This window comes from Sus scrofa, chromosome 5 (genome assembly GCF_054392235.1).
Source record: "Sus scrofa isolate SSC_HxYL_T2T_F1_AM1 chromosome 5, Sscrofa_HxYL_maternal_Yorkshire_Landrace_v2.0, whole genome shotgun sequence".
In the NCBI taxonomy this organism is placed as follows: domain Eukaryota; kingdom Metazoa; phylum Chordata; class Mammalia; order Artiodactyla; family Suidae; genus Sus; species Sus scrofa.
The window spans coordinates 76,400,897-76,417,184 of NC_139387.1; the positions used below are offsets into that span (position 1 = coordinate 76,400,897).

Here is a 16,288-nt window from a genome sequence, read left to right on the forward strand (position 1 = left end):
TTCTCCAGAGGGCAGGCTCTGGGGGGACCTCCAGGTGGGGGAGCAGGACAGGCTGTGTAAGGGAAAGCACACCAGTCCAGGGGCCTCTGGACCAGGTTCAGAGAGGGACCCTGGAGGACTTCCTCGGACACAGCGCCCTACTGCAAAGTGGCCCAAGCCTGACATTAAGGCGAGATGACAACCTCCGCCTATAGGTTCAGGATAAAGAGTGGGAGAGGGGGTCACGGTGCTGCTCTTGGGGAGTGAGAGGGCGCCAGGGCACCACCTGCCACACCTCAGGTAGACTGTCCTGGATGCAACATCTCGGGGGCCCCTGGCCCTGGGTCCCTGCCCTGGGGGCACTCAGAATCTATGGGCACAGGAGGTATAGACTGCCCCACTCCTCTGCCACTGGACAGGAGGACATGGGGGGATCCCAAGGGGGCTGGAGCAACACTTAGGGGGTTGGGGCTTGTCAGTCAGTGTCCGGGGCACAAAGCGGGGCCTCTGGTGCTGCCCCAGTGGTCCTTTGACCCAGACCAACAGAAGGACTTCTGATGGTGACCTCACTGCTCCCTGGAAAAGTAATGCAGGGTTTGGCTCTGCCCAGCACGGGCCTGGGGCCAGGGGTGACGGGAAGCAGTCTCCACAGTCAATATTTGCTGCACACCCATCCCTCAGGGCTGTCAGGGCTCACAGCCCTGCTCATGCCTCCCTCTACCCCAGCCTGGCCCACAGCGCCTTCCCTGCTCCCACCAGGCAGAGAGGGCCAGACTGGGCACCACTATCTAGACAGGGGTCCGCGTGGCCTGGGCTGGTTCAGGGAAGATTAAACCAGGATTGGTGGTCTCAGGCCAAGCTGGGTGGGGTGCACACGGTCCTGCCACCTTCCTACACCCCCATTTCCCTTTGCTGGTCCCTCCCTGCTGCTCCTGAGCCCCTCCAGCATCCTCCCCTCGCAGGACCAGTGTTTCTAAGGTGGGGGACTTGGGGAGGAGGCTGCTCCCTGCCTTGCTCCTTCATAGTCCCATCTTCCTCTTCCCTGCTCCCCTCCTTCCCACATCCAATTCCAGGTCTCCATTCATAGCAGAGCAGAATGGAAATTCTGATTAAGAGCTGCTGCTTTTTTTTTTTTTTTTTTTTCCTGCTTTTTAGGGCCACACTCGCTGCCAGTTCAATCCTAAACTAGGGATCGAATGGGAGCTGCAGCTGCTGGCCTACACCACAGCCACAGCAACACCAGATCCAAGCCACATCTGTGACCTACACCACAGCTCATAGCAATGTCGGATCCTAACCCACTGAATGAGGCCAGGGATCGAACCCACATCCTCCCCCCGGATACTAGTATGAGGATGCAGGTTGGATCCCTGCCCAGCTCAGTGGGTTAGGATCCGGCGTTGGACCCTAGTCGGGTTCGTGACTGCTGAGCTGCAGTGGCATCTCCACGAACTGCTTTTGATCACGCATGTTTTCTTCACTTGCGCTTTAAATCTGAGGGCCAGGACACCTTCCCTCCACTGTATGTCCAGTTGACGTGGCTTACTCAAACCTTGGAAGCCCTGCATCACCAGTAACCCTGGCCCACTGGCTGTGCAGACAAGGAGGAGGCGGAGGAGGGGGAGAAGACAGGGGAGGAGGAAGAAGAGGAGGAGGAAGAAGGAAAAGGAGGAGGAGCACAAGGAGGAAGCAATCCCTTTCGCACCTTAAGAGCGATTTTTCAGCAACCTCTCAGTTTTCCAAGAAGCCATGGGATGTTAAGAACCAGGAAGCATCAGCGCCCTTGGAGAACGTCTGCAGACCTGGCGTCCCCTTGGTCCCCTTGGCATCCTAGAGAGAGGACCTCATGTAGAGGAAGAAGGGGTGCTTTCCGGAAACAAAGCCTTCATCCGCGGAGGTGATGCTTCTCCCTGATCCTGAACTGGAGTCAGAGGCCATCTCTCTCTGCAGCCAAAGCCGCCCCAGGTCTTTGGCAGTTGAAGCACCTGGGGGGTCTGCATTCGAGTGCCCACGTAAGGGCAGAGGCCGTCCTCTCTGCTGGCCAGGGCGTGTCAGCTGGAACCACCAGCCAGGACTCTCCGGAAATGCTCCACCTCTACCCCACCCAGCAGGAATAACCTGATGTCACTTCCACCAAGTGCAAGAACAAATTAAGTTCACTGCCCCAATATCCTTTAACACTTGAAAATGACCAGATCGTTAGAAAATGGAGGCGAAGGATTTGGCCGCACAAACATGGGCTCCCTGCTCCCCACTCTGGATGGACTCGCTGCTTGGGGACTTCAGGGAGGGTACCAGGCTCCAGGGCCCCGCACCTTATGGGTTCTTGCACCCCTTCATCCCCAGGAAGACGGCTGCTCCAGGGGTGCTGGGAGCCAGTTTGGGAAGAAGTCGGAGGTGGAGTTTAGCTCAGAAGGTGGGACTGATGATGCTCGGTGCTTCCTCAGGATGTGATTCAGGGAGTCACAGCGGGGGGCAGGCAGCGCTCCCCAACCTCCAGGTGGAAAGCATAGATGAGGTGCCCTGACCCCTCTAGCTCAGGGAACTCCGCTTGCAGCCGGGCAAGGGCACCAAAGTCTGGCCAGGGTGTCCGGGGTGGGTCCTCTGAGGGCAGGGCCGTGTGATGGGCTTCTTCCCTCTCCCTCCACTTAGAAGTCGCTCTGAGGTGCTTTCTGGCTCTATTACAATGCTTAGTTATTTTTGAAGCTGTGGCTCTTGTACACTCAGCTCCTCATTAAGAACAGGCTTGTGCGAGTGACTGACAGGCACTCTGCCCCAGCAAGTCAGAAGCACCTTCCAAAGAGCAAGGCTTAAGGCCCAAGAGAAAACTGACCTATGAGTCTCCAGATTCTCCCAAAGCGAGGCTCTCTGGGGTGCCACCATCACCTGGGCTGGGTCCCCAGAGGCCCCATCCTTCTTCTCGCCACGGCCGGCCTAGTACCTCCTGACTCCTCCTGGTCTCCTGTTGGAATGATGCACCATAAGGATGACGTGATTGGCCACACTGTTAAAATAGTAAGAGATGCTCAAGGTGATTAGGACAGACTTAAAGGTAAATCTTGGAGTAAAATGTGATTTAAGTAAATGAGATCTTACACAGGAGCATAAAAGAGCAAAAGCAGCAAGAAAGTGACAATGAAGACATTTAAGAATCCCAAGTGAAGGATTCTGAATGTTCAAGTGAAATAAGCTGTTTTGGAGTTCCCATCATCACGCAGCAGAAATGAATCCGACTAAGAACCATGAGATTGCGGGTTCAATCCCTGGCCTCGCTCAGTGGGTTAAGGATCCAGTGTTGCCATGAGCTGTGGTGTAGGTCGCAGATGTGGTGCAGATCTGGCAATTCTGTGGTTCTGGTCTAGGCCGGCAGCTACAGCTCCAATTAGACCCCTAGCCTGGGAACCTCCATATGCTGAGGGTGTGGCCCTAAAAAGACAAAAAAAAAAGCAGTTTTACTTTTTCTAATGGCTGGGGATTAATCCATTTGGGCCACGTGACCCAGGTGGGTCCTCTCAGTCTCCTTCACCTGGTCCCATCCAGGACAGGGTCGAGGCATTTGCCCAGGGTTCTTGGGAGTCATGGGCAGCTTGGGGGGTTCTCAGGGCAGATCCAGAAGGGAGCACTGGCCCAGTGTGCTGCCTGCAGCCCCAGCACTAACTGTGGTGTGGACCTCCCCCCATGACCCTCCCCCACTGAGCCTGGAAACACGGAGCTCCATTAACACCGGCGCCCAAGCCCTTGACCCTCCTGGAACTTCCTCCGTGTGTGTGTGTGTGCGCGCGCGCGCCTGCCTGAGCAAACTTCCTCCGTGTGTGTGTGTGTGTGCGCGTGCACGTGCACGTGCACGCCTGCCTGAACGTGCATGTGCCTGTCCGTCTCTGTGTTCTCCTGCTGGCCCAATCCCGGATGCCCCACACCCTCTAGGCACGTGGGTCCACCTGACCACTGGTTACTCCCCAGGAAGCAGAGACAGATCTAGAACCTGTTCCGTAAATGACCAGAGAGGCATCCTGTCCCTTCTTCTCCTCCCCTGCCTCACCCTGTTTCTCCAGCCATCCTAAAAAGGGACACCTACCAATTTGCCATGGCAAAACAAGGAATTTGCTGAGAAATCTGTTACCAGAAGTATTTTCAGTCTGTGAGCCAATGTCTAACTGTGCACCTTTCCGTTCTTCAAAAGCCCCATTCCACGTTCTCATTGTTTGTACTTTGAAAACAGAAACACAAGAGCAACCCTCTGAAAGTGGAGCGTAAGAGTGAAGTCATGGCCTTCTAGAAAGAGCTAGCAGCTCAGGGGTCAGGGCCAGTCCAGGGTAGGCCACCTCTGGGTACAGGGGTTGCGGCGGGATGCACCTCAGTGGCCAGGCTCCTCAGCTGCTGCCCCCAAAGGAGCCAGTCAGGCCCAGGAGAACAGCTGCTGAGGTGTCCGGTTGTGTGCAGGGCTTTTGGATTTACAAAGCAAGTCCACCCTTGTGTCTCCTGCCAGTGGACGAGGTTCTTCACACCTGTGGACCAGGAGCTGGCAGGACCACCTCCCTCCTGGGCCTCATGTTGAAGGCTGGCCGCTACTGCAGTGGGGTTGAGGACCACCTCTTTAGATGGTCCTTGGTGGTGACTCAGCCTCAGTCGCCCCTGAGCCTGGGGGCTGCTGCCCTGGCTCCTTTGCTCCAACTCGTGTGGGCCAAGACCTGCCCTGCACATAGGCGAGGCCGCCCACCCTTCGCTGGCAATGCTGGTGCGTGCAGTGCCCCCCGACCCAGGGGCTCTCTTAGGACACACAGCTGATTAAAAACCAGCAAAACCTCCATCTTCAAGATCCAGAAGACCTCACTAGAAAGGGTGTGAAGGAGTTAATCTGTGGCCAGCGACCGTTCCAGGTAGAACCCCTGAGGGTCCTGGCCACATGGGAGCCCTGCCAGGCACAGCCCAAGGCAGGGACGCCCAGGACTGGCCAGGCCTGTGCTTTGCGCCCCTCCGCTCGGCCCCTCTTACCCTCTGCTGCCATGGTGTTGCTCCTGTGTTACCGAGACCTGAACGCCGGTGTCTTCAGTGGAGACGCGTTACAGCTTGTCTCTGTCTGCCTTTCTTTAAAGCCAGCTGAACATACGCAGTGCTCTCCCTTTATGGTAAGACCGAGCCTCCAGACCACGCTCTCAGCTTCTGTGACCCCCTCCAATGTCCCCACTCACACCCCCCAGCCCCTGGTCTCTCGGAGCCCAGCTCCCATGCATGTCGTCTGTGTCTGCCGTGCACCTTGCCTGCCTGGTCTGTGAGCTGTCAAGTGCTGTTGCTGTGACTTTTCCGTCCCTGAGCTTTCCTGTGGGTGGTAATTCACTGTGACCTTGACTGTCTGACAAGCCACTGGGAGAGAACAGGACCCAAGGGTCATTTCCTGTTAAACGTCCTGAGGGCTCCGCTGGCTGATCTCTCCAACTTTAATCTGGGGGTTCACATGGGGCCACAGGCCATGGGGAGGCCTCTCAGGAAGAGAGGAAGAAGAGGTGAAGCAGCCAGGACGGAGAGGCAGGGCTCCCTCCCAATCGCCAGGCGTCCAGAGTCCCCAGCCTCCCTCAAGCTCTGAGTTCTAGGTCCCAGGAAAAGGTTTCTGAGTGGGCGGTTGGATTTCCACCACTCTGACAGCGTCCCCTGTGAGGTGCATTACAGTTAGGCCCACCCACTTCCCTGCAGCAAATTGTTTGGTCAGGGGTCACTCCTGCCATAAGAGTCCGTGATTTGCTTTGGTCAAAGTGATAGAGAGGCTCCCTGGTATGACCTTGAAGTGTCTTTGGAACAGCCCTCTCTGAAATGCTGTGGTCACACACTTCAAAAGTGAGCCAAGTGTGAGTTTCTAGAAGGACTAGGGAGTGGGTTGGTTCCCTGAGACCTGAGAGTCAGCAGACAAGGCCAGACGGGGTTGGCAGGTGGTGTTTCTAGGAAGGGCTGAGCCCCTTGTCACAGGTCATTAGGGCTTTGGGCAACAGCAGCCTCACAAGGGCCCCAGCCCAGGACGGAGCTCAGACTCAAACGTGACTTTGCTTTTTACCTAGTCAGATGCACCTGCCCCTGCAGCACGGACTTCCAAGCCCTTGCTCACAGCTGGGGGTAACACAGCTTGCTCCTCCCTTCCAGAGTTACAAAGCCATCAGCCCCCTCTGGGGGCACAACCTCCTTTCCTTTGAAGGAGAGAAAATAGAATTTCAAGTGGAAGCACAGGTGATAGAAATGCAAAGACTAAGGGCATCAAAGACTTCAAAACACAAGCAGGAAGGGCTGGGGGCAGACGGGCCTGCTGCCAGCTCCCCCCACCCCCCCACCCCCAGCAGCCTGCCTTGGAGAGCAGCTCTGGTTCAGAAATAGAAGGCTCACCGTGTGCTACTCCCCACAGCCTCGTTTCTATGCTCCCTCAGGGCAGAGCAGTGATCTGCGTGGGAGGAGAGGCCTCTGGAGCCCTGGCCACACAGTGACCATCAGCCAGCCACGGGGTTAGAACCAGGAGCCGCCAGGTCTCCAGCGCTGGGGGGGATTTCCAAGGGTGTTGTCAGGGCAGATCCGACCTGGAGATGGTTAGAAATAAAGCAAGAGGAGCCAGGAATTGGGAAGCAGGGCACAGGGTCCTAGCAGCAGCCCAGAGATGCCTCCTAGCAAGGGCCTGCGGCAGGAGCAGTAACAGGAAGCCTGAAGGTCCGTTCTCTCCTGGTACCCATGGGGCTGGGGGTCTGCACTAGCTCTGGGGAACCGGCTAGCTTCCTGGGGGCCACCATTCCCAGCTCCCTCGCCAGTGTGGGCAGGAGGAGGGTCAGGGGTCAGTCTGTGCTGATCGACCGCAGACCTGGAAGGAGGGCCACGGTCTGCCTGTCCTGCCTCTGAACCCTGGACAGGCATATGCCAGACCCAGGGTCCCTCAGACCCAGCAGCCCCAGGCCTAGCCCCCCTTGGCTGGCCTGGCCTTGGCCTCTTCACCCAACCCCGCCCTCCATCCAGGATGCCCCTGGGGAGACCACCTGTCCTGAGCAGGGCCCTAGGTCTTGTCTTAACTGCAGCGGGACTCACTTTCAGCTCCCCTGCCTCCCCCTGCCCGTACCCCCAACCCCCCAGGTATGTGCAGCTTGAGGCTCTGGGGCAGGGGGCGTGCCCGGAAGCAGGGACCACAGGCCAGGCACTGTCCCAGCACCAAGCAACAGCTCAAGCCCACCTGCAGCCACAGGGGCTGTGGGAAGTGGGGGGGGGGGGTGACACAACAGAGTGCTGGGTCATGGCCGGGGCACAAGACCCCTCCGTGGGCAGCCCACTCACCCACCAGGACCACCAGTGCCACCAGGATATGGCACCCTCAGCCAAGTGGGGCATGAGGGAGGCAGGGCCCTCAGGGGCCGCTCTGGGCCTAGATTCAAGGCACATGGAATTCCTTGCGGGATCTCCTCCTGTTCCCCCGATGGCGTTAAGACTGGGGGCGGTGGGGAGAGGTTCTGGCCCAGGCACAGCGGGGCTCTGACGAGGCTGGGGCCGCACCCACCTGCGGGCACCCAGCAGCTAGTGCAGCTGACCTGCCACGCCCCGCACCCCTCCCTCGGTGTTAACTGCCACCTCCTGTCGGTGGCCCCAGAACGCGGAGGAGAACTCCCGCATCTCCATCACCTTCTTCCGCCTCTTCCGGGTCATGCGTCTGGTCAAGCTGCTGAGCCGCGGGGAGGGCATCCGGACCCTGCTGTGGACCTTCATCAAGTCCTTCCAGGTAGCACCCACCCTGCCCACCAGGCGCCCCACTGACCCCGCTGGGGCTTCCGCTTTCTCTCCATCCTGGGTTTCCCCAAGAATGGGGCCTAGTGAGGGGACAGGTTCGAAAGCTGTGGACAGAGGTGGTCTGATGACCCCTGTAGCCCCTCCCAGCGGGGCATCATCTGCTGTCCCTACCTGCTTAGAACTTAGCCAGACTCCCTAGGACCCTGGTGTCACTCCACTCGAGGACACACAAGGCTGCCGACTGCAGGCCTCTCTCCTCCCTGCAATCACTTCCTTGTGTAAGAGCAGAATAGCATGGCCCTGGCCCCTCTCACAAGTGTTATGTGAGCCTGCAACTGAAAGAGTCTCAGCTGTTGGGTCATTGAATTTTTTGGAGACACCACTGCAGGGATCCCTGAACTGGCAGTTTCTCCCACTGGCCCCATGGAGACCCAGGGACAAGTACAGGGTGGGTCCTGCCGAAGTGCACCCAGAGCAAAGGACTCTGCCCTCAGGGTGCCCCCAGGCACCCCCCTCCCACCAGGCCAGGAACTTCCCCTCCCTGGCCCCCTGCTCCTGCCCTGGGTGGGAGCAGGCCTGGACGCACCCCTGGGGTCCCACAGCCAGCAGTAACTATCCAGGCTACCCCCTCCTCACCTACCTCAGCATTTCCCGGACTCAGGTGGGGGCTGAACACCCACCAGGCAGGACACGCCCCATGGTCCCTCGGTGCCACCTTGTGGTTTCATGGGCTCCGTCCCACAGCTGCCCTGAGCCCCTCCAGGCCCCTCCAAGAGACGGAAGTCATGCCGAGTGAAGAGAACACAAGGACCAGCCTCAGACAAGGCGCCTCCTGGCGTTTTGTGAGCCTAAAATACTCTAAATGCACAAAACCCCTGAGGTCACTACACTTCTTCCCATTTTCAGAGGAGGAAACTGAGGCTCAGAGAGGTTAAGTCCATGCCCCAAGCTCTACAACTAGAGTGGCAGAGTCAGGATCGTGCCCAGGCTGCCATGTCTGTTTGCATTTCCTTAGTTCTGACTTTCCTACACCTGCTGGGCCAGCTCCCCACTGTGGGAGGGGAGGGACCCTGGTGTGTCCTCCAGCTGCACAAGGACAGCTGTGTGGCAGGAGGGCGTCTTGCAGATGGTTTTTACTGAGAATGGGAGGGAGGGTCACACTGGGTCACCCCCTGCACTCAGAGCCTACTCCTCTGGCTGCACCGCCCACCTTTCCGTGCTTGGCGCCAAGGTGAGGGGAGGGGTCAGCACCGGCTCAGCCCCTTCCTGGGCACCCACCGCGTCTGTGGGGCTCCTGGAAATACCTCCCCAAAGAGGCAGCAGCTACAGAGACCAGCCCCAGGGAGGGGTCCAGCCAGCTGGTCCCCACCCGCCGGCCTCACGCTCTGTGACCCCCCCCACCAGGCCCTGCCCTACGTGGCTCTCCTGATCGTGATGCTGTTCTTCATCTACGCCGTGATTGGGATGCAGGTAGGCCAGGCTCCGAGGGCTCCTCTGCCTGCGCTTCCTCCACCCCCTCCCAGCCCCACGTCCCCAGCGCCCTCCACCCTCCCTCCTCCTCTTCCTCCTCCTCTGAAGCCAAAGAGGTCACCAGCATTAGAGCTGCCCTCACCCCGTGATGTCCTTTAGGTGTTGCCCCCTGCCATTGTTCTGATCCCCAAAGGGAAACCTCTCCCAAGAGAGGTCCCCTGCAAGAAATAGCGGGGAGCGTGTGCCACACAGCACCCCCTCATTGTCCAGGTCTGAGGGGCTGGAAACCACCCCGACCAAGTGGGGGGTGGGACTGGGTGGCCAGCGGGCTCTCTCCATCGAGCAGGTGTGCACTGCACCTGGTCCTACCCTGACCCAGTCTGCAGCCTGTCTTCCGGTTCTGGGGGGGTACCCAGCCCATTAACCCACACCGGGAAGGCACTTTCCCTCAGCAGCTCCTTCACTGAGAGCCCCCCACTTGCTGCTGCAGAAGGACCCCAAGGTCCACAAGCTTCGTCCTTTTCGGATGAAAAGAGCAACCTTGCCCCCTGATGGAGGGTTGCCTTTCCTAAGATAAGCACAGCTTGAAATGGCCAGGAAGAAGCAGAGAGGCCTCTGATTTCAAGGCAGAGCTGAGCTTGCCCAGCCCCAATCACTATTCCACACCGCAACTCCAAGGGCTGAGTCTGGAAGAGTGCTTGGGCCCTCAGAGCTGACACGGTAAAGGCCCTGACAGAGATTAGAGTCCGAGTCCTTGGAAGTTGCCAGAAATGGATCTTAAGCTTTCTCACCACAAAATGGGGTGGAAACGACGGCCGTGTGAACGGTCTCTGTCTCGGTAACAATTCTGCAACGGCATCAAATCATCACCACGTTGTGCACTGCAAATACATGCCATTATTTCTATAAACTATTCCTCAATAAAGTTTTTTTAAAGAGAAAAGAAAAAATATTCTCAGTAATCTGCAGGAAAAAAAAGAAAGGGAGGGAGTGTGGAAGGAAAGGAAAAAAGAAAGAGGCAGGCCGGTGAGCGCTGGTCCCTGTAGCAGCAGTAGCGGTGAGGCCTCCACCTAACCCCCAAGGACCGGGGGCACTTTTCTTTTGACCCTGGTCCACTGTGGTGGGAGGAGGGGGGCTGGACAGTGCCTGCCCCCACCCCGAGGCCCTGCAGGTCACAGATGGGACCCCTCCCAGTTTATGAGCCAGCCTGTCTGGGGTCAGCTGTGACCCTGAGGGTCCACCGAATGATGGGGGGGCCAGGACCCTCCGTCCACGGCTCACTGAGCCCCATCTCCTCCCCCTGCTAGGTCTTTGGGAAAATTGCCCTGAATGACACGACGGAGATCAACCGGAACAACAACTTCCAGACCTTCCCCCAGGCCGTGCTGCTCCTCTTCAGGTGGGTCTGTGCGGGCAGGTGCACACCCACACAGGGTGGCCTGGGGTTCCACATGCCATGTGTGTTCTGCATGCCATGGCGCTGGAAGAGGTGGTGAGCCCTTACCATCCTCGGGGATCCTTCCAGAAGATCCAGGAGCCTCCCCATCAGATAACTCCACCTTCACCATGACTTCAGAATCCTTTCCCCACACCTAAGCCCAAGGGTCATTATTGCTCAAAATGTATTAAATCAAAATGACAGGCCCCTCAAATGTCAGGCCACAGTGGTGAGAACACAGGGACCTTGTCAACCACAACGTCTAACAGCACTGATGCCTGAGCCACATTTAAATATGAGATTTGAAGTTCACTGATCCTTAGCCTAGCAGTTAAGGATTCAGTGTTATGCTGTGGCTCAGGTTTGATCCTGGCCTGGGAACAAAATTAACTTATTTTTTAAATGTACAGTAAGTCAACTAATAGACGGAAAAAAAAGAATCGCAAAATAACCTCCAAGTATGAAGGAATACCTTTATCAAAATAAAATCAAAAATTAGTGAAATATAAAACTAAAATATTTTATCAACAAACCCTAAAACTAATTCTTTGAAAAGACCAATAAATAGAGAAGCTTTCATCACACCCAATTTTTTTAAAAAGACACATCAGGAATAAGAAAAGCAACACAATTACGCTTACACAATTTCACAATTGTGGCAGTGATTTTTAGAATGATGAGAATATTATGAACAAATTTTTGCCAATATATTTGAAAAGTCCAGATGAAGTAGGTGCTTTTTTTTATATAGGAAAATATAAATCAGAAAAATTGTTTTCACAAGGAATTTTTAGGAGTACCCTTGGCGCAGCAGGCTAAGGATCTGGAATCACTGTAGCAATTCCAGTGGCTGCTGTGGTGCAGGTTCCATCCCTGCCAAAAACTTCCACATGCCAGAAAGAAAATAATTTTTTCTAATTAACCACAAAAGAAATCAAAAACATAGTCAAAATTTTAGTCCTCAAAAAGGCCCTAGATCCAATATATTTATGTATAATAGTTACCAAACTATCAAGGAGTCATTCCTGTGTTACATAAACTTTCCAGGAGTAAAAAGGGTAAGAAACCCCTTTCCATAAGATAATATAAGGCCCATAAAAAAGGAAAGAAAGCACAAAGTATAGACATGAAAATGTGTAGACAGAACTATCATTGCTTATGAACAGCAGCTAATCCACGTAGAAAACCCAAGCGAGAGTTCCTGTTAAGAACCCCACTAGTCTCCATGAGGATGCAGGTTCCATCCGCGGCCTCTCTTGGTGAGTTAAGGATTCCAAGTTTCAGCATAGGTCACAGACATGGCTCAGATCTAGTGTTGCTGTGGCTGTGGTGTAGGCCGGCAGCTGCAGCTCTGATCCAACCCCTGGCCTGGGAACCTCCACATGCCGCAGGTGCATCCCTAAAAAAAAAAAAAAAAAGGAAAAAGACAACCCAAGCAAAGCAACTCTGAAGCCTTTACAATTCACAGGATCAGAAAAGCAGTTAACACAGAGTTCCCCTCATGGCGCAATGGAAACGAATCCGACTAGGAACCATGAGGTTGCAGGTTCAATCCCTGGCCTTGCTCATTGGGTTAAGGATCCGGCATTGCTGTGAGCTGTGGTGTAGGTCACAGATCTGGCATTGCTGTGGCTGTGGCATAGGCCAGCAGCTGTAGCTCCGATTAGACCCCTAGCCTAGGAAGCTCCATATGCTGCAGGTGCAGGCCTAAAAAGCAAAAAAAAAAAAAAAAAAAAAAAAAAAAGAAAGAAAGGTGGTTAACAAAGGCAAACAATCAGTCACTTTTGTGTGCTGATGGTGGATTAGTCTAGTCCACCTGCTGTAACGAAATACTGTAGGTTGAGTGGCTTAAACAGCAGACATTTCTTTCTCACATTCCTGGAGGCTGGAAGTCCAAGATCAAGGTTCCAGTCTGGTCCTGGTGGGTGCCCTCTGCCCCCCTGCCTGTAGACACAGTTTTATTGCTGTGCCCTCACGCAGTGGAGAGAGGAGAGACTGGTCTCCCTTCCAGTTCTCATGAAGACACTAATCTCAGCACGCAGACCCCGCCTTATGTCCTGATCCCAGCCTAAGTGCCTGCCAGTGCTGTCACGTTGAGGTTTGAGGCTTCAACATATAAATTCTGAGGGGACAGGAGCATTCAGTCCATACAGGTAATAGCTAATCCATAAATAGAATAGATGAGATCTTATCTACCAGCTGATACTGCAGGTCGTATCCAATGCAATAAGATATGAATAAATCAAAGGGTAAGAATCGGAGAAGAAAGAAAATTCAATGCCAAAAGAATTGATCCAAACTTGACATCAAGAAAATGAACAATCCAATTTAAAAATGGGCAAAGGACTTGAATAGACATTTCTCCAAAGAAGACATACAGCTGGCCTGTGAGCACACGAAAAGATGCCTGACATCACGAATCGTCAAGGAAATGCAAATGAAAACCACAATGAGATACCACCCCACATCTATCAGGATGACCACTACCAGAAAAACAGCAAGTGCTGGTAAGGATGTGGAGAAATTGGAACCTTCGTGCATGACCAGTGAGAGTGTAAAAGGGTAACAGCCACTGTGGAAAATGGTGGTTCCTCAAAAAATTAAAAATACGATCCAACAATTCCACTCATGGGCATATACCTAAAATAACTGAAAGCAGGATCTCGAAGAGATATTTGTACACATATGTTTATGGCAGCATTATTCACAATAGCTAAAGCATGGAAGCAACCAGCATGTCCATTGGCAAGTGAATGGATTAGCAAAATGCAGTCTATACATACGGTGGAATATTATTCGGCCTTAAAAAGGAAGGGATTTCTGACACCTGCTGCAGTACAGAGGGACCTTCAGTACCTGATGCTTAGTGAAATCAGCCAGTCACAGAAGAACAGATTCTCTGTGTGATTCCACTTACATGAAACTCTTGGAATAATCAAAATCTAGACACAGAAGTGCAGTGGTGGCTGTGGGGTGTGGGGGAGGGGAGGATGTGGAGTTATTGTTTCATAGGCATAGGCTTTCAGTCTTACAAGATGAAAAGAGTTCTGGAGATGGATGGTGGTGATGCTGTCACCACAGTGTAAAAATATTGATACCACTGAACAGTATACTAAAAATGGTTAAGATGGTCGATTTTATGTTATGTGTTTTTTACCACAATTTAAACAACATCTTTTAGAAAGTCAGTTGCCTATGTGACTATACAAGAGAAACCACAGAACTAATAAGAGAGTTCAACAAATCTTCCATGTTCAAAGTCAACTTTATTCCCTCGACAGCTGTTGCATCTGTTGCAGTACCTTTTTCAAGGTTCTGTCTACAACAGCAGCATTTTATTTAAGTAAGATACCTAGAAATAATCTAACAAAAGATGTATATGGGAAACTATAAACTTTCATTAAAAGACATTTTTCAGGGCTCAAAAGACCTAAATAAATGGGTTTGTGGCTTGGAGACTTCATAGCATTAAGATGTTAAATTCCCCTAGTTAATTTATATTTGGATGCAATTCCAGTAAGACACTCAACAGGATCATTCATGGAACTTGACAAGCTGATTCTAATGTGTCCACGGAGTTTCAAAGGAAAGAGAAAAGCCAAGACGGTTTTCAAGGACAGCAGGCCAGAAGGACTCATTCTCTGTACAAGATCAAGATTTCCTAGGAGTTCCCATTGTGGAGCAGTAGAAATGAATCTGACTAGGAACCATGAGGTTGCAGGTTCGATCCCTGGCCTTGCTCAGTGTGTTAAGGATCTAGCGTTGCCCTGAGCTGTGGTGTAGATTGCAGATGTGGCTCGGATCTCAAGTTGCTATGGCTCTGGCGTAGGTCCAATTGGACCCCTAGCCTGAGAACCTCCATATGCCACTGGTGCTGCCCTAAAAAAAGACTTCCTATAACCCTGGAGTAATTGAGACAGCAGGTACACTGGAACCAAGACAGACAGACAAACCCAGAGAATGGGATGCAAGACCCACACATCTGTGGAAGTAGGATCTTCTGTGTCAGAAGAGGTATTTCAAATCAGTGGGTAAAGAAGCACTGTTCAGGGGAGTTCTCAAGTGGTTCAGCAGGTTACAAACACAACATAGTGTCCATGAGGATGCAGGTTCAATCCCTGCCCTTGCTCAGAGGGTTAAGGATATGGCATTACTGTAAACTTAGTAGGTCGAAGATGTGGCTAGCATCTGGCGTTGCTGTGGCTGTGGCGTAGGCCAGCAGCTGCAGCTCTGATTTGACCCCTAGCCAGGGAACTTCCGTATACTGCAGGTGTGGCCATAAAAAGAAAAAAAAAAGATTAACTATTCAATAAATTGTATTAAGAAAACTGGTTATCTAGATAGAAAAAAAGCATTATTTCTACCTTGTATTGAGCCCCAAAATGAATTCCATATTACTGTATGAAATTATTATGAAAAAATTTTTTGGACCTTTTAGAACACAAAGGATAATATTTTTATGACCTAGACTAGGGAAGGATTTTTTAGACAAGATGCAAAAAGGACAAAACAGAGGAAAAATTAGATTCTGACTACTTTGAAAGGTAAGACTTAGGTTCATCACAAATATACCATAAATAAAGCTGGAGACAAACCACAGACTGGAAGACATTGCTTGCAACGCATATAAGTGACAAAGGATTAATAGAAGACTCAGCTTGGATCCCGGGTTGCTATGGCTGTGATGTAGGCCAGCAGCTATGACTCGGATTCAACCCCTAGCCTGGGAACTTCCTTATGCCTCAAGTGCAGCCCTAAAGAGCAAAAAAAAACAAAACAAACAAACAAAAAACCCACACAGAAATGCAAGGGAGGTTAAAAAAAAAAAAAAAAAAAAAGCCTAGAGAAGGAACCTATAGATTAAATGAATCTTAAAAAAAAAAAATTAAAAGAGGAATGAATGATCATTTCCCACCCTTCCTATAAGCAATGTTTTTTAAAAATTCACTGATAACAAGAGTTGGCGCGTCCAAGCTCAGAAACAGAATAGAAAAGTAGTGGGGGGGAGGGAAGTACTGGGGGGGGGAAGGGAGGGGCTGGTCAAAGGGCACAAGCTCTCAGCCATAAGAGGAATAAGGTCTGAGCTCTAAGCTATGACATGGCAACTAGCTGATAACACTGATAGTGTATCATCTAAACTTGCTAAGACAGTAGAACTTAAACGATAATTTCTCACCAAAGAAGAAAAGTATGGGAGGCGGTGGATGTGTTCATTCGCTTTGTGGGAGGCGCCCTTTCACGATGGTGCCACAGAGCACGCCGTCACCATCTACACCCTAAGTAGACTGGTTTTGTTTGTCACTTATGCCTCAAAAGCTGAAAAGAAAGTTGCCAAGTCTGTAGAATGGTGGCGTCCCTCCTGCACTGATGCCTGCAGCACAAATTGGACACACACCTGGAGAACAAGCAGTGTCTAGTAAAGTAAGGACACACCCGTGCCCTGTGAGGCTTTTCCCTTCTTTCCTGTCTTGCCATCACAAAGAAACCTGCAGTCACCATGCAGGGCTGACTGGACACCAGCTTAGAGGTGGAATTGCCAGCAAGACAGGAAAGTAAGGAAAAGCCTTAACAGGACCGTGGGGTTTTTAAATAGTTGTATTCATAGAAGGTCTTCTGTACAGAAGTTAAGATGAATGAACTAGGAGTTCCTGTTGTGGCTCA

General features: G+C 52.6%; 1 protein-coding gene across 49 annotated transcripts in view; it reads left to right on the forward strand.

Annotated features, from left to right (window-relative positions):
• Positions 1 to 16,288, forward strand: part of CACNA1C (calcium voltage-gated channel subunit alpha1 C) — a 438,324-nt gene that overhangs the window by 394,993 nt on the left and 27,043 nt on the right. For 42 of the 49 annotated variants that reach the window (XM_084957093.1, XM_084957107.1, XM_084957092.1 and 39 more), the window contains 4 exons: positions 5,073 to 5,105; positions 7,583 to 7,711; positions 9,124 to 9,189; positions 10,497 to 10,588. In XM_084957093.1, the coding sequence (XP_084813219.1) occupies positions 5,073 to 5,105; positions 7,583 to 7,711; positions 9,124 to 9,189; positions 10,497 to 10,588 (320 nt within the window). The remainder of the gene's footprint in view (positions 1 to 5,072; positions 5,106 to 7,582; positions 7,712 to 9,123; positions 9,190 to 10,496; positions 10,589 to 16,288) is intronic. The other 7 variants (XM_084957104.1, XM_084957084.1, XM_084957106.1 and 4 more) reach the window with 1 other exon arrangement.